Raw genomic sequence first — 18,171 nt, forward strand, 5'->3', positions numbered from 1 at the left:
TCCCAGCAGTGCTGTGCTCCTTTGCTCTGGGGCCCAAGTGACTCCCTGTCCCGACACGGACACACATTCCCAACCTGATGAGATCCTCATTGCATGTGATGAGGGCTCTGTCCTGGGTTTCTACCGCGTCTTGGGCTACGTTGGACTCTCAGCCCTGGGGAGCTTCACGGTGGCTTTCCTGGCAGGAGCCGGCCCGACACCATCAGTGAAGCCAGGTTCATTCGTTTCTGCCCTGTGTGGGCCTCCTTCCTGCCCACCTACCTGAGCGCCAAGGGCAAGGCCGTGGTGGTGGGGGAGATCTTCTCCATCCTGGCCTCCGGTGCTGGCTAACTGGGCTGCATCTTCATTCCCAAGTGTTGGGTGATCTTGCTGAGGCCAGATGGGAACACCCAGAAGTGCGGGAAGAATGTCAGAGCGCCAGAGGGGAAAGGCCAAGCCTGTGAGTTTCTCATTCAGCACAAGGCATGTTTCAGCAAAGCTTGCCAGAGGGGCCATCTACCGTTAGTAATGGCATGGCCTGAGGTCACGAATGCCTCCATAATGCCAAATTTGCCAAAAATAACTGGCCAAAGGAGCCAAGCAGTAGGAGGAAGAGGCATTCCTGACCATCTTAAGGGAATTATGGGATTTGTTATGGTTCGTTCCCATAACAAACACTGGGGCATCCGCAGAAGGGGCAGGCATAAGGACCCACTCTTCACGTAAGCCCGGACATTTTCCATGATGCTAAGATAGACTCAGTCCCAGCAGCTCCCCATTTATTATTTGTGGGATCCCTCTCCTGGAATATGGTAAGGATTTTTCCATCGGTCAGCCACTTTCCACTCTCAGCCTTGATTGTGCCCTTGCACCTGCCATAGATGAACTATTTGAACATAATGTAGTTGACTTTCATGAAGGCATCATTGATGGCCTCAATGTCTATTGCTGTGGTGTTGAAAGCATCCAAACTAGCCAAATCCATTGCTGATGACCTTCACCGTCATGTCTCAGCAATGTGACTACAACAGTGGGTTATGGCACTGAGCTTGGAGGAAGAGCAGAGCGCCAGTGATTTCTGGATAAAAGGAGAGCAATACATACTTCTAGTTTCCTCAATGCCGATTCATCCTTGTTAGGAAGCCGGCCCTAGCATCCTGCCTGGAATCCTGGCTTCAGTGTCACCATGACTCCAACTCCTTGGAAGTTCAATGGTGATGACCCCTTGAACGTTAAACTGAGAAGAACAAATGAGACAAAAAAGAAATAGAAACACCCCTGGACAATTTCTCAAAGCCATGGGATAAAAGGAGAGGGAAGAGGGAAACTATTTCTTCTTTCCATTTCAATTCACGGCACCTTCAATGGGGATGAATTACAACTGACCTTCGTCCTCTGGAAATAATGGGAAAGATACTGACTCTCAGTTTGGCATGGAGGCAGCTGGGTGGCTTAGTGGATGGAGAGCCAAGCTTAGAGATGGGAGGTCCTAGGTCCAAATCTGGCCTAAGACACTTCCTAGCTCATTGCCTAGCCCTTACCACATTGTGGCCTTGGAACCAATACACAATCTTAATTCCAAGACAGAAGGTAAGGGTTTAAATTAAAAAATAAAAACAAAAATGACAAAGCATGCTCTGGCTACTCAGCCAGTCAAAGGAGGCCACTTCCACTTGTATCAGGGGAGAATTCAGGATGCAGGGTGCCTCCATGTTAGGTGGTTTCTATCAAATCCACTTCTTGGACTCATTAGGACCCATCCCCTTTTAGGAGAAAGCACAAAGATCTCTCAATAAAGGCCAATATTCCCGTCCCAGGCAGCTGGGATCAAAGGGTCTCCATGGCCGCCACTTCTTACTACAAGGCTCTGAGCTCTAGCATTCCTTCAGGGCAGTTTCCAGGGAGAGAGAACTTAGGGCCATCTCCCAGGTGGGAAAGCTGCATCCCAGGGCGGCCTCCATGCTCATTACCAGAGAAGGAAAAAGGGTCAAAACTTGTCTTTGTCATAATACATGAATTTTCATAGCTCTCAACAAGAGTGCTGTGGCCATTCTACTCAAAGCCTCTCTCGAACCCGCAAGAGCCTGTTCTTTCTTTTCCCATTCTTCTGTCTCTATTTCTGTTTTTCTTCTTATACAGAGCTGGCCTCCTTATAAGCTGACTCTCTGTGTGGGTTCTGCCCCAACACCTGGCCCTCACATTCCAGTCTTTCTTCACCCGACAAGTAAAAATTGCTCACTTTATCTTCTGCAACCCTCCCCCCCCGGGCGGAGGAATTCTTCCCCTCTCATGGCTCCTGATTGTTTGAAGTGATCTCTCATCTCTCAGGCCCGCATCCTGAGGAATGAGTCCTGCTCCTCGGGGAGAGATTCTGGTCCTTCTCGTCCACCCTGTCTGTGGCAAGGACTGAGGGTCTGAGGAAGCGTCTCCTAATCACGCATTCAGCAGGTACAGACGTCTTGGGGTGGTCAAAGGAGGGGCTGAATAATGAGCTCCTCAAAAGATTTGTTCAACTGCCTGAGCAAGATCGGGGTCTCTGGTCATTCCAGAGGGCCGCTGACCTCCCTGTGACTTCATATGGGTGATGCCTGTCTGACCGATAAACTGGCACAATCAATGAACGGAGACTTCCGACCCCAAATCCATCTCGACATTTCAGTATAAGAGCAGGAAGCCCCTGAGGCCGTGTGCGCAGCCCTGTTGGCCCCACTTCTCAGCCCAGCAGATCCCTCCCAGCTCCTGCCATCCTCTACTCTTCCCTGAATATCAGTTTGAATGAAAAAGGAGGCCCCTACAGTGTCTGCGTCCTCTACTGTCTTTCCTAGGACACGTGTGCTCCAAGCAGGAATCCTCACAGCAAAGCCAGCATTTCCACAGGACTGAAGGCTCACACAGCGTCTTACATTCTCTCACAGAATCCACCCCCAACCCTGAGAGGCAGCTGCTCTCAACACCCCATTGTAGACAGGGAAGACCAGAGAGAAGCAGTTAAGTGACTGGCCCAGGGCCACTGAGATGGTCATGGTGAAGCCCTGAGCATGGTACCTGGAACCCAGGAAGTCTTCTCTAAATGTTTGCTCAGCTTGGAGATGGAGTCCAACCCCCTCCTTGGTCTGGAAGAGGAGTGATCCCCTCTGAAGGTGGGGGAGTGGAGGAAGGACCTGCCTGGGGAGGAGGAACAGTGTAGAGGGAGGGGGCAGCTCCCTGAGGATAGGGGCAAAGGGGGCCTGCGGATGCACTCAGAGGAGCTCCAGGGTAGGGGAGAGAGTGGGACACATGGCAGGGGCTGAGGGGAGAAAGGGCAAGGACAGGGAGTCTGGTGAGGGGACCATGAGGAAAGGTATCAGGGAGAGGGCCAGCAGGTCACCCCAAACCCTCCCCTCCTCTGGCTCAGCCCCTGACCCCAGGCTGCTGGTCACTGCCTTGGAGTCTGCTCCTTCCTGGTCCTGAGCAGCCCTGCCCAGCTTGGCCCTCTGTCTACACCCTCCTTTTAGAGCCCAACTTCATTCTATCTCTCTTCTCTCCCGGTTTCAGGAAGCATTTTTGTATGTTTTATTCCACAGGAAAGAAATCATCACAGCCAGCATTTCTAGGGCCCTCAGGGATTCATCACTAGCACCTTGCTGGGTAGATGCACAAATGGGGAAAGTGAGGCAAAGATGAAATGACTTTTCCAAGGTCACATAGCCACCAAGTATCTCAGGGGCGATTCCAACTTGGATCTTGATTCAATCCGTGTTTCCCTTCTAGGGGTTTAGATGCAGTCCCTGAGGACTCCAATTCACTCTTCCTAGTGCAGCAGGGGTTAACCCTGGAAGGGATGTTGGATGTCACCTGGGCTGACTCCTGTGTTTCACAGAACACACTGAGGCCCCAGAAGAGACAGACACGTGTCAGAGGCAGAATCTGAACCCAGGGCCTCTGAAAGAATCCCTCATGGGGAAAAGCAGGGAGGGGAATGCCTGGCCTTCAGGATGACCAGCCACCTCCTTTCCTCCCTCAACAGAGGACCTCAGAGGGGATCTAGGATGAGCCACTTCCTGTGTGACTGTGCCTCAGGATCCCACCCAGGAGGCTGGACTGGGAGGGCTGAGAGAGGAGGGAAAGAGGAGGCAGAGGGGAGAGGATGGGGAAGGGGTCTGGACCTTTTCTGCTTAGAAATCACTGAGGAGATTCTTCCTCATGCCCAGGCCAGAGCTAAGGAAAATACAAACAGCACAGCTACATCCATCCCAAAGTAAGACATTCCCTGTGCTCAGCAGCTGAGCTTCCACAGATGAGAGGTATAGAGGGAGCTTTGGGTGGGAAAAGTTCTTGGTCAAGAGATGGGGGGGGAGGGGGAAGTGCCTGAAGGCAGAGACTGACATCCCTCATCAGGACCAGGATCAAGGTGGTTTGTTCTTAGTTGTGAGCTGATCTGGAGAAAAGAGAGAAAGGGCTGGAGGGCAAAGGAAGCCCAAACCAGTACTGGGCTGGGGAGGTTGGGTGGCAGAAAGGTCCCGAGAGTGGCGAATGAAGTGATGGTTCCTGAGACTTTCCTGCACCAGTGACTTCGGAGATGTGGACACTAGGGAGCCCTGCAGAGTCTCAGGAAGCCAAGGCTGTGGGTAGGACTTCCCTGTAGTTACTTGTCTTCCTAGGTTTGATTAATTTAAGAGAAGACACTTTGCCCTCTGTCTAAAATCCATGGGGGGAGGGGGGAGGAAAGAGGGAGAGACACAAAGACAGACAGAAGGACAAGAGACAGAGAGAGAGACCAGAGGCAGAAAAAGAGAGATAAAGAAAAGAAACGGAAAAACAAGAAACAGAAGAGAGAAAAACAAACGAGAGATAAAGACCAGAAATAAAGACAGAGGAGAGAGATAAAGACAAGAAAGAGATAAAGATCAGAAATGGAGAGATAAAGGGGGGGAGAGTTAGCTCTTAATAATTGGAAATTCTGAATACAAGTTTCAGCATGGACTGAGGCAACTAGATCCCCTGCTATTTGGAATAGAAACAGGGTGTTAGGGAGGCAGTTAGGAGGTTCAGAGGTTTGAGTCAGGCTTACAGGTGGGAAGTCCTGGGTTCAAATCTGTTTTCAGAAACTTCCCAGCTGGATCATCCTGGGCAAGGTACTGAAATTCCATTGTCTAACCCTAATTCTTCTTTTCCCTTGCAATCACTATATAGGATTGATTCTAAAATGGAAAGCAAGTGTTTTGAAAACAAAATAAACACAAACAAATCAAGATGTTAGGTAAAATTACCTCGGTTAACTAACTTTTTAGTCTAACAAAAATATGATAATTCCTTGTATTGGGAAATATTTGGGACCAAATCACAAAGGAAAGGACCATGTGCCTCTCATCTTCTAGTAACGCAATTCTGTAACATCTGCCCAATTTGGGTTATATGTCCTAAATAGACTTTCAAACTTCTTAAACAGCACCATAGGTGCCTCCAAAGGCAGGAGTTTTTTCAATGAATCTCTCAAATCTTGTGGAGAAAAAAGTGTAAGATGTCTAGTATTGACTAATGATCTCATTAATAATAAATGAGAACATCCCTGGGGGAAAGGACTGTATTGGACTTGTCTGGTTCCTGGTGCTTAGCTTGTTGTTTTCGGGAGGGGGCAAGCACAATGTTGGGGTGTGGTGGGGAAGGGGGAGGAGAGGTAGTGAGAGAGGTCCAGGGGAGGAGGGGTTGGGCAGCGAAAGGAGAGAAAGAGAGGGAGAAGTTGGTTAAAGTGGAGGTTGGTCAGGGAGGGGGAGAAACTGGAGAAAGGGGAGAAGGGGAGACTAAGTGGCAGGAGTGGGAGGCTGGGCCGTGGGGAGGGAAAAGCTGGGCAAGGAATGGCACAGGCTGGGCATGGCAAGAGCAAGGGTAGATAGTACATGAGTTAGCCAGTAAGGGGAGGCAAAGAGATGGTACCAAAGGTGGGCTGCCAGGTGAGAGGGGCATGTCGGGGGTGGTAGGGGTGGTGCCGAAGGCGTCAGGATGGCTTGGATCGTGAGATGGAGTAGCCTCTTGTCAGGTGAGAAGCCAGGGGGGTCAGTTTTTTCAGATTTAACCAAGAGGTTATTGCTAGTACTCGGCTTGGTTGAACCATCAAGGTGATATGCCCAGAGCCACAAGTTGGAATATCCTCTGGAATCCTTGCTGCCAATGATTGCTTTCAATTCTTTTAGAATTTTAAAGTCAGAAGAGTCAAAGAGGGGCCTGGTAAAAGGCTTCAGTGTCCAGACTTTGCACAGCCTCTGTTTCCTTCCTTGACATCCAGTGCTTCTTGGGAAATCCTGGTTCATCCCAACTTCTTAGTAATTTATACAATGGCAAGTCCTGGGGAATATTACTTGACTTCTTCATAGCAATATCCCCCATAATATAAGAAGGACTTAGTAGATTATCTGGTCAGAAGTTACTGCTTTTGTTCCCCAAATTGAGAAAAATACCTTGTCTTTCTTCACTATATGTTTGGGGTACCTGCTATGGCTGTTGCTGCTTAGGAAAAGAAACCCTAATTTAGGAGAGGGGGGAGTTAAGTTATGGACCCGGCAGTAGCTATGTGGTCCTGGGCCTAGGGTTCAGCAAGGAGCTCTACAAAATCCAATAATTTAATAGCCAAAACATTTGAATACTTAAATTAAAAATGTAGACACAACTTCCTTTAAGTTTATTTTAAAAGACAACAAAGTTGGACGTTGGTGTTAGGGCTAAATAAGAAATGAATGCAAGGCATTAACTTTTGAAATGATGGATTACAGAACTGGTATATCCAATTAATTAATTTTATGTATTTTATTGATTATATTTAATTTTATTAATTTTTCTTTTATTTAATTTTATGTTTAATTTTTTAAATTTTATTTTGCCTTGTTTATTTATTTTTAACTTGCCTATATTTTTGTTGTTAGCCCGTAGGAGGCAATGTGCTGGCCTGTGGACTCCTTGACCAGGGAGTAGGGTCTCTGAGGACTAGGGGCAGTGATGGGGAGAAAATCTTGTACTGGGGATGACAGTGTAAGCATGAGCAGTGGCCTTGTGGCTTCCCCTTTTGTCTTGGGGCCTCAAAAAAGAGGGATGGAAAGGAAAGAGAGATATGTTACTTTCGTGGTTGCTCCATTTAGCTTGCTATTCTGTGGCCACCATTAGGGCCCCATAGCCATGCTCACAGGGAAGTCTAGCTAGCAACAAAACCAGAAAAGAGCAAAATCCACTCTTGCCTCAGTTTATCAAACATTTTCTTTGCCTACTAATTCCATCACAGCATGTCTCAGGAGGCAACTGTGACTTCCGGTTTTGCCAGGACCACTCAGAGGGGCGGTCCTAGGGGGCAGTACCAGGGGAAATCCCCCTGCCCCATGACTCGACGCCATTGCTGCCTTTTTCCTGCTGGGATTCTATTCTTGTGCACCAATACACTCAATGATTTTCTTCACAGGATCAGAATTTAATGTCTTAATCCATAATAAAAAAATGGGGGGGGGGGTTTGGCCACATTAAAAAAATGAATTAAAGGTGTATATTTATGTATATATTAAAAGTTGCGGGGGCAGCTGGGTAGCTCAGTGGATTGAGAGCTAGCCCTAGAGACGGGAGGTCCTAGGTTCAAATCTGGCCTCAGACACTTCCCAGCTGTGTGACCCTGGGCAAGTCACTTGACCCCCATTGCCTAGCCCTTACCACTCTTCTGCCTTGGAGCCAATACACAGTATTGACTCTAAGACAGAAGGTAAGGGTTTTAAAAAAAAAAAAAGTTGCTTGTGGAGGGGAATTTATCTACTCTTCTTGTCACCCTTCTAAAGGGCACCTAATGATTACTAATTTGTTGCAGGAAGTTGCCAATCAAAAATAACTAATATTAATTAATGTATACTAGAGGATAATGCATGATTTTATCCCATACAATAAGGTTTTTCTCTGGTGTGGATACTCTGATGTTTAGCAACAGATTCCTTCCATGTAAAAGCCTTTCCACACTGATTACATTCATAAGGTTTCTCTCCAGTATGGATTCTCTGATGTGTAGCAAGAGAGCCCCTCTCTGTGAAAGCCTTTGCACATTGTTTACATTCATAAGGTTTCTCTCCTGTGTGGACTGTCTGATGTCTGGCAAGATGGCCCCTCTCTGTGAAAGCTTTTCCACATTGTTTACATTCATAAGGTTTCTCTCCAGTGTGGATTCTCTGATGTGCAGCAAGAGAGCTCCTCTCTGTGAAAGCCTTTCCACATTGATTACATTCATAAGGTTTCTCTCCTGTGTGGATTGTCTGATGTGCAAAAAGATTGCCCCTCTCTGTGAAAGTCTTTGCACATTGTGTACACTCATAAGGTTTCTCTCCTGTGTGAATTGTCTGATGTCTGGCAAGATGGCCCCTCTGTGTGAAAGCCTTTCCACATTGATTACATTCATAAGGTTTCTCTCTAGTGTGGATTCTCTGATGTGCAGCAAGGTGGCCACTCCCTGTAAAAGCTTTTCCACACTGTTTACATTCATAAGGTTTATCTCGAGTGTGGAACCTCTGATGTGCAACAAGATGGGCCCTCTGTGTAAAAGCCTTTGCACATTGCTTACATTCATAAGGTTTCTCCCCAGTGTGGATTCTCTGATGTGCAGCAAGACTGTCACTCTGTGTAAAACCCTTTCCACATTGTTTACATTCATAAGGTTTCTCTCCAGTATGGATTCTCTGGTGTTTAGCAAGATTGCTCCTCACTGTGAAAGCTTTTCCGCAGTGTTCACATTCATAAGGTTTCTCTCCTGTGTGGATTCTCTGATGTATATCAAGATTGCCCCTACGTGTGAAAGCCTTTCCACAGTGTTTACATTCATAAGGTTTCTCTCCAGAGTGGATTCTCTGATGTTTAGCAAGATTGCTCTTCATTGTGAAAGCCTTTCCACAGTGTTTGCATTCATAAGGTTTCTCTCCAGTGTGGACAGTCTGATGTGCAGCAAGATGGCCTCTCCGTTTAAATGCCTTTCCACAGTGTTTACATTCATAAGGTTTCTCTCTAGTGTGGATTCTCTGATGTGCGGCAAGTTCAGAGTTCTGATTCAAAGGTCTCCCACCTTTATCACTTACTGAAACTATCTCAACATGTTTAATTTTTGGATGTCTAATGAGGTTTAAACTCCAGCCAAAGGCCATTCCTCCTAGGTTACCTTGATACGTAGGCATTTCCAGTTCCTTGGGTGACTGAACAAGTTCTACTTCTTCAGGAAAGCTTTTCCTATATTCGCTATCCTGACAACAGTCATTTCCTAAGGTCAATTTCATGTACTGATTTAGGGCTGAATATTGGCTGAATTTCTCAACAGTTTCATCAAATTCATTGTCACTCTTTGGATTTTTATTTACCTTGATATTAGGGGCACAGATTTCTCTCAAAATAAAGTCATGGAGCTCCTTAGTCATGCATCTTTTGGGGCCAGATCCTTTCACAAAAAGGCTCAGCTTTGTAGACATCTCCTTCACTTCAAAATTATTCTCTGCCTCTGAAGAAAAGAAATAATAATATAAGCAAAGAAGGAAGGAACACACAGAGAAATGTAGTTCTTTCCTCTGATGGCAGCAAGTAAACTGATTTTTATTCTATTTTCCCAGGCAAAAAGGAGCTTTTAGAAGAACTAGTCTTTGGATACACCATTTGGTCATATCTGCATGATGGATGATTTTAAAAAGACTTTCATATACAATAAAAATGAATGGTCCACAATGGACCAGTGACATAAGCAGGCCCAAGATTCTCCTCATACTTCCCAAATGTCATAAAAATGGAGAAATGACTTGAACAACTTCCTTGCAGCTAGACTAAAACTCAAACTCTATGCATAAGCATGTTTTGTCCACAGTATTACACAATCTTCCTCCATTGCCTTTCTATCTTTCCTAAAAAGTCACTCGTCCCTCATTCTTCTAATTTTGTGAATCTTGGGTAACCTTCCAGATATTCTGTTCTCATCATTTTGGATGCACTATCACATGGTCATTCTTGATAAATGTTGTATGGTAAGCAGAGAAACAACTTTACTCTTTTTTAACTCTTAGGCAGTAATTTTCAAAGAGGAATAGAAGTTTTCTTCTTTTCTCTATAGCTGCTGTAGCAGCCCAGCTCATAGACGTGATGGGGAAGCAAGGAATGTGAGTGAGCACATGGTCATTATGTGCATGGCAATGAACTTTATTGCCAGCATGGCTGAAGTTTAGGCGCGAAACCTTGCTTTCCTGTGTCCCACTCACCTGAGGAGTAAAACCCCACCTTCACCTTGTCATAGGTTGTATTATCCAATAGGGGTACCCCAGATAACTCATCCATATGTATTGAGGTATCATATAACTGTTCAATATGTATTGAGCTGGCATGACTATAAATAAACCAGCTCCTCTAAGCTCCGCCCACTGGTTCAGGATTCCCGGGTCTGGCAAGTAGCAACTTCTCCCCTGTCCCTCTTCTCTATCTTTCTTACTAAGGCCTGGTCCTTAGACCAGGCCTGCCTTACTAAGGCCTGGTCATTAGTCCAGGCCTGGCCTACTTCCTCTCTTTCTCCTAATGCTATCTAGCATTATCTACCTCTTGTAGTTCCTAGTCTCCTTTCCATCTGCACTAGCTTTATCCTCTGACCTGTACGGTGTTAAAAGAGGATCATTGGGTGGTTTCAGCCTGAATATTCACACCCAGTGGTCGGAGCTTAGAGGAGCTGGTTTATTTATAGTCATGCCAGCTCAATACATATTGAACAGTTATATGATACCTCAATACATATGGATGAGTTATCTGGGGTACCCCTATTGGATAATACAACCTATGACAAGGTGAAGGTGGGGTTTTACTCCTCAGGTGAGTGGGACACAGGAAAGCAAGGTTTCGCGCCTAAACTTCAGCCATGCTGGCAATAAAGTTCATTGCCATGCACATAATGACCATGTGCTCACTCACATTCCTTGCTTCCCCATCACGTCTATGAGCTGGGCTGCTACAGCTGCAAAGATTGCATGCCATTAAGGGCCAACATACTAAAGATTCATCTTTTTTTACAATCTACCATAAATTATGTCTCATGCCATATTCATTGAAGGGTTTCAGTAATGATGAATTATGAAGGTGTTAAAATGTATTCAAAAGCTGATGCCAATGAACAAAGTGTTCCTGGATCAGACTTGTCTGGATATATTGTTAATATTTCACACGGTTGATTTTACTGGATCCTCTAATTTGGTCAAAAGACTTGGCTTGGATTAAAACTTTAAATTTCTATTACCATTCTAGTAGCTGTGCCTGGAGTTGTGAAAGGCTCAGACAGACTGAAAGAAATCACAATAGTTCACCTTTAACATCTGAATTAGTGTTGACCAGGATTCTGGGAAGAGAGAAGTTTTACACTGGTCAGGAAGGAGATTCAAATTACATTTCCCTTGGCACTTGGCTGAACAATTGTGTTACTACCTCTTTCATCATTTTTGTAATTGGACTTGTAATATTATGTAGAACCTTTTGCCTTTTCCTATGTTTGAAGGATATCCTGCAACCCCCAATGATGTAAAATGATGTAATAAACAGATCAGAGACAAACTCACTCACTCTCTCTGACTTGCCACTCTGACACCACACTGCATCTTTCTCCATGTCCTTTGTCTGTCATATACTCTATGCATATCCACTCTTTTTAAAAATTTTATTTAATTAGATGGTTTAGAATAATTTTCCATGGTTACAAGACTCATGTTTCTTCCTTCCCCTCCCCTTACCCCCCTCCCTTATCTGACATGTAATTCCACCGGGTTTAACATGTGCCATTGATCAAGATCCATTTCCTTATTATTAATATTTGTACTAGGATGATCTTTTAGAGTCTACTTTCCCATTCATAGCCCCATTGACCCATGTGATCAAGCAGTTATTTTTCTTGTGTTTCTTTTCCCACACTTCTTCCTCTGGATGTGGATTGCGTTCTTTCTCATATGTCCCTCAGAATTGCTCTGGATCATTGCATTGCTACTAGTAGAGAAGTTGATTTTACTATGTCTCCACTCTTAAACCCCTTCTCATTTGTTTCCCCAGTTTTTGGCTTCCTTCCCTAGGTGATTAGAATCCACATAAGATTTTTGGAGAGGCTGGACCTCTTTAACCACCTTTCAGGAAATGAAAAGCATGATTTAGTATTGGTCTGCCAGTCCCCAAGTCATTCTTCACCACAGATAAAAAGTCTTTTTGAATAACTGCCTTTATACACCTGCTTTCAACTCACTCACCTGCACAGCAGCTCCTTGGGCCTTTTCGATCTAGTAGCCATGCCATACATTCCCTTGCTGAAAACAGGAGATAAAATTTTCTCTAGGAACTGGAAGCCCTGGGCATAAGGAGAAAGGGATCATGAGAGAAAAATAAAAAATAGGGTCCTCTTAAAGGAAAGGGGGCATGCAAGTAAGGCCTACAGAATGGTTTTTGTTGTATTCACTATTGGAATATTTGCAGGAGGGCAGAGATCATGGAAATAATTTGCAATCAGAAAATTCCATCTTTTTTTACTTCTTGTAATAGAAGGATAGAAACATTCCACAACCTCCATTATATAGAAATTAAAGGTAGATGGTAGTGAAGGGATATGAGATCAGAAAAGTAAATTTAATATAACCTTAGAAAGATGGTACATAGGTACCCCTGGGAAAGTTATTTACCATGTTTGCCTCAGTTGACTCAACTATGAATTGAAGACAATAAGATTATCAAACTCACAGGGATGTTGTGAAATTAATGATAATTATGAACTTTACCCAGCAAAGGGCATAGAGTAGGTATTTTGAAATGCTTGTTCCTTTTCTTTCCATTCCTATTATCTAGCCTGGGATTTGAGGAAAGAATGAAGGAGGAATAAGAATAAACTCACAAGACTAGGCAGAATGTGAGGTATAGTTTTAGACTTCTTTTTAAATGTTATTCCCATATTATTGAAATAACAATTACTTTTACCTTTATTCTCTTTATGTCTACTTGTGTATGTCAAATGTGTTTCTTCTAAACAATATACCACAAGATTCAGGTTTTCAATTCACTTTGTTATCTGCTTCCATTTTATGGGTGAGTTCATCTCATTTACAATTGCAATTATGATTACCATTTCTATATTCCCCTTCATCTTGTTTTCCTCTCTTAATCCTACGCTATCTCCTTTCACTGTCTGTCCAAAAGTTCCCCTTTAATCACCCCTCCCCCATTTCCCTTATATTATTGCCCTCCCTCCACCACCTTTCTTATTCTCCTTCTATTTCTCTATAATAGCAGGAGTCCCCAAACTGAAGCCCCCTAAGACCATTTATCTGGCCCCTACCACACTTCCAAAAGGGGCACCTTTTCCATTGGTGGTCAGTGAGAGGAGCACTGTATGTGGTGGTGTCACAAAGCGCAAAACACAGCATTGCTCATGTATAGTACTACTTCTAGCGACATAATCCTTTGTGTGTTGCCTTGTTCTGAGTGACGAAAAGGATTATGTGGCTGCACAATGGAAGACATCAGCTTCGATCTGGGGGAGAGGATTCCACACTGTGTATACTGCTGGCACTGATGGGCCTGTGCAAGGTGTGACAGGCCCATCACAGCCAGCGCTGCAGTCTCCACTATCCCAGATAGTGGTACACAGATTTGTTCAGTTTTTTTTTTAATAGTCCAGCCCTCCAATGGTCTGAGAGACAATGAACTGGCCCCCTGTGTAAAAAGTTTGGGGACCCCTGCTCTATAAAGTAAGATTCTGTACCTCAATGAGTCTGTCTGTTATTCCCAACAAGAATAAGTTATACTGATTGCCTTTCACCACTTCCATCATCCCCTCCACTATCATAGTTTTTCTGCCCATGTCTCTTTGATATAATTTACCCCATGTTACTTCTCTCTTCTTTTTTCTCTCAGTGCTATCCTCTTTTTTTACCCCCTTGGTTTTTGTTTTTGTTTTGCATATCTCCCTAAACACTTTGGTACCATACCTCTTTCTATCATCATTCCACTAGACATATAAACAATTTGACCTCCTTGAGTCTTGTTAATTTTCTTTCTACCTTTTTATGCTTCACTTGAATTGTATATAGGGACATCAACTTTTCTGTTTTGCTCTGCTCTTTTTATCAGGAATACTTGGACAACCCCTTTGTTATTAAATGATGACTTCTGTCCCTGAAAGAATAGTCAGTCTTGATGGGTGGATGATTCATGGCTGTAAACCCTATTTCCTTACTTTCCAGAATATCATATTTCAAACACTTAGATCCTTTCATATAAAAGCTCCCAGATCTTATGTAATCAACACTGGGGCTCCATATTTGAATTGATTCTTTCTGATAATGCAATACTTTCTCCTTAGCATGGGATTTCTACAAATTGGTTAAAAAATTCCTGGGAGTTGTCATTTCGGGATTATTGTAGGAGGTGTGAAAAATAGACTCGAATACAGGACTACAATCCCCATGAGCCTTTGCTCCACTTCCCCAGAATGCCTTGTAATCTCACCTGGGCCGAGATCGAGAAGAGATTTAAGCAAAGGCTTTTGAAGGCTCTTGCCTTTTGGACTTCCGTTTTGGAGCAGGCAGGCTCTTCCATGATGTGAGGTTATTTTGTCTAGGCCTCTGGCCTAGGCACATGTTTCTTACTTGTATGTTCTTTAATCTTTAGCCTTTAATAAACCTCTAAAAAAATATAATACTCCTTGCAGAGAGAAACAAATTTCTACCTGCCTCAGTCTCCCCATCTCCCCATAATTTTAATCTTTACAGAGGTGATCTGTGGATTCTTTCAATCTCTCTTTTAACCTATGACTAAAGAATATTGGCAGTTTTCTTTGATAATTTCTAGTAATATATTAGACTTTTTAAAAAGTCTAATAAACTATTGATTGTCTATTGGATCTATATTCCAGGTTGTTTTTTTCAGTAAGATATTTCATATTTTCTTTTGATTTTGTTTTATTGTTTCTTGATATTTCATGAAGTCATTAGCTTCTATATGCTCAATTCTAATTTAAAAAGAATGATTTCCTTCCATGACCTCTTGATCCTCTTTTTCCATTTGGTCCATTTTACTTCTTCTGCCACTTGACCAATTTTATTTTTTCATGTCTAATTTTCTTTTTGCATTACTTTTATTTCTTTTCCCCATTTTCTTTCCACTTCTCTCATTTGATTTCTCAATTCCTTTTTGAACTCATCTAGTAACTGAGTCCAATTTCCATTATTATTTGAAGATTTGCATATGGAGGCTTTTGTATTCAATCCCCACCTGAATCTGTGCCTTGCTCTTTTTTGCCTCATTAAGTGGAAAGGAAAACTGAATCAAGCTTTGGGCCTTTCTGCCACTCAGGCGGGACAGACAGCAGTGGAATGTTGGAGAGAAGATATTGACAATGATGACAGTTAGAGGGTGGAGGGGCGAGTTGGAGAGTGACAGTTGCTCTGAGGACGCACTCTTTTCTGGCCTGGGACTGGAAGGAGCACTCTCTCCTAGTCTCTGGATAGAAGTACCTCTATTCCTGGATTTTTCCCAACTGTGTACTCTACCTGGATTCCTGTGATTGTGTCATCAAACAAAAGAATTTAAGGGGAACGTTTGAACTGTTACAAGGGAATCACTTTAAAAGACTGATATATATTAATTTAAGGTCGCCAAGGAATCAGCTATGTAATTCCTAAATGAAAAACTCAAGTCAGCCGTCAGCCTTTTTTGGAGTTTAATTACAATAGGAGCAAGAAAGGAATTAGAGATATATATAGAGAGAGAAAGGGGAGAGAAGGGAATAGGGCTTAAATACCCCTTCTGTTTAGGCTGGGCCAAAAGGCCCAAGCCCTTAGATAGCTGGGGCAAAGAAAAGAGATCAGTCCCTTTCACTCACGTGTCCAAAATGGAGAAACAGTCTCAGAGGCCCCCACCTTCAGCTTCCTTCAGAGCAAGCTTCCTCAGAGCCCAGGAACCACCCCGACCAAAAACTCAATCCTCTCTCCTGTCTCCAGACCCTCCTATCTTTAAGGACACCATCCAAGTTGCCTCCCCTCAGTCCTCACATCTACCAATCACTCTTCATCAATTTCCCTGTCAATGGAGGCTCTCGCTTAACCCAGGACCGCCCAGAGGTTTCTGGCTTTTGCACATGTCTGTTGAAGGTCATATTTTTCAAATGATTAAATCTTTACTCTTTTGTTACAGCCCTTTCTAAATCCTGTTAACTTGAGTATGGTAGAGATTGGAATAATTAAATTTTGATCTAGGCTGCAGCCCTTACTCAATCCTATTAGGACTGAATAGGGTGGAGATTTATTCCAAGTATCTCCATTGTATCAATTCTAAATCAATCAAGACTCAAAGAAATTCCTGTTCTATGCTTAAGCATAGGTCAAAGTCCTTTCCATTGTTCAGCAAAGGGTTTCTGTCCTAAAGTAATCTTAAGAAGGGAAGAGAAGGAACCTCCCATGCCAATGGAGTTCCCATTCCAATAGACTATCAGTAAGAAATTTTCCAAGTATGAAATATCCCAATGGTGAAATTTTCAACAATTATAAGTCTAAGGAAATTTGAGGTTTACAATCCCCCCTGATGATCATTGGGAGACTAGTCTCCCCATTGATCATTTAACATAATCATTTTGTAGTTCTAAATTCACTTCTAACTAAAGATATACACAATATTCAATTTTCTAAGAGAAATTAGAATAGTGAGAGAGGAAATAGAAAAGAAAAGAAAGCAAAACCAATGTTTGCTAGGCGCATTGACAGAAAGCCAAATTAGGGGCAGTCCCTTTTGGCATAAATGTTACAATAAATGTTCAATCAAAAGTTCAGTCCAATCAATCACATCCAAAGTTCATTCTTGATCTTCTTGATGAAGTGTAGGTTTTTGGCATCTTTCTGCAACAGTTCATTCTCTGGATATAAAAGTTTCAAACTTCTTTCTTGAAGATCTTTTCTCGAACAAAATCAAAATCTTTGAAAATTTTTTATAACAGTAAAATCTTAAACAAAAGTCTTGGATTTTTATAAAAATAAAATCTCAAACAAAAAAAATTCAAAAATTCTTAGATTTTAAATTAAAATACAATCCCCCCTGAAGTAAGTATTTAAAAAAAAAATATCAAGTTAAGCTCAGAATGCAATGTTCAGGTATGGGGTTGTATGTGTCAATTATCAAAAAAATAGAAAAATAATCAAAAACATAAGAAAAATTCAAAATAGACCTTGTATAGGTTCAGTTTAAAGTAATTTCCATCCCACAAGTATGTAGGACAGAATGCAGTAATATTTCACTTAGCCATTTGTAGCCAAGACTACAGGAAGTTGCCATAATATAAGAAGAAAAGAATTAGAATTCTATTTTGATGGGGAAATGTCATTCCCTTGTCTGATTTTTCCTCAGGGATATAGGGAGCCAGCATGATAGTCAAGCTTTTTACTTGTTTGAGTACTTCGAAAAGAGTGTAGATACAAGGAAGTCCTACGACTTAAACATAAGTTAAGCGTCGCAACCTCGAGTCTCACTTTAATATTTCTAGTGTGCTCTATTGGCACTATTCAGGTTTAGTCTGTGCTCCTTGTTTTTATCCCTTTTCCTGGAATCAGACACAAACATTAATCATAGTCCTATAATATTTTATCAATAAATGGCAGGTTCCCATAGTTTAAAGCTTTTAGGCATATATTGATATTATAGCAAGAGTATATATATTAACTTGTATTACTGCAGGGAAAAAATATTAATATTAATTATGTGTACCTTCAGTACAAAAAATGAGAAAAAAATCAAATATTCTGATAAAAAATAAAAGAAAAGAAATAAGAAAAAATAAGAAAAAAAATCAGTAATTCAATATATTCTTGAAAGAAAAAAAACCGGCATCCATTTGTCTATGGATTATTATCTCCAATTCTTATGATAAGATAGAGTCACAATTCATATGATAGGATAGAGTCAATCAGTCTCAGCAGAAGATGCTTTCTTCACATGTGAGCAGTGAATCCAAGAGTCTCTTTCTCCAATCTTTATAGCTGTTGGAGTAGTTAATAATATTTGGAATGGTCCTTCCCATGAAGGTTCAGTTGCTCCAGTTCGCTTGAAATTCTTGATATAAACTTTATCTCCTGGGTTCAGGTCATGCAGAGAAAAGTCTAATGGTCCAGCTTGTACTGCAGCTCCGGATTCATGAAGTTCACGTAGTTTGTGCTGTAACTCCTGTATATA

At 42.6% G+C, this 18,171-nt stretch overlaps 1 protein-coding gene across 7 annotated transcripts in view; it reads right to left on the reverse strand.

Moving 5' to 3' along the window:
• Positions 1-5,214: 5,214 nt before the first annotated feature.
• LOC130453516 (zinc finger protein OZF-like) overlaps positions 5,215-18,171 on the reverse strand; it is a 38,410-nt gene continuing 25,453 nt past the window's right edge. For 4 of the 7 annotated variants that reach the window (XM_056803543.1, XM_056803544.1, XM_056803541.1 and 1 more), the window contains 2 exons: positions 12,213-12,310; positions 5,215-9,457 (listed from right to left, as the gene is read on the reverse strand). In XM_056803543.1, the coding sequence (XP_056659521.1) occupies positions 7,857-9,457; positions 12,213-12,258 (1,647 nt within the window). In that variant the 5' untranslated portion in view covers positions 12,259-12,310 and the 3' untranslated portion in view covers positions 5,215-7,856. Of the gene's footprint in view, positions 9,458-12,212; positions 12,311-15,069; positions 18,163-18,171 lie in introns of those variants that run through there. The other 3 variants (XR_008913079.1, XM_056803545.1, XR_008913078.1) reach the window with 2 other exon arrangements.

The sequence above is a fragment of the Monodelphis domestica genome, chromosome 6, assembly GCF_027887165.1.
Source record: "Monodelphis domestica isolate mMonDom1 chromosome 6, mMonDom1.pri, whole genome shotgun sequence".
NCBI lineage: Eukaryota > Metazoa > Chordata > Mammalia > Didelphimorphia > Didelphidae > Monodelphis > Monodelphis domestica.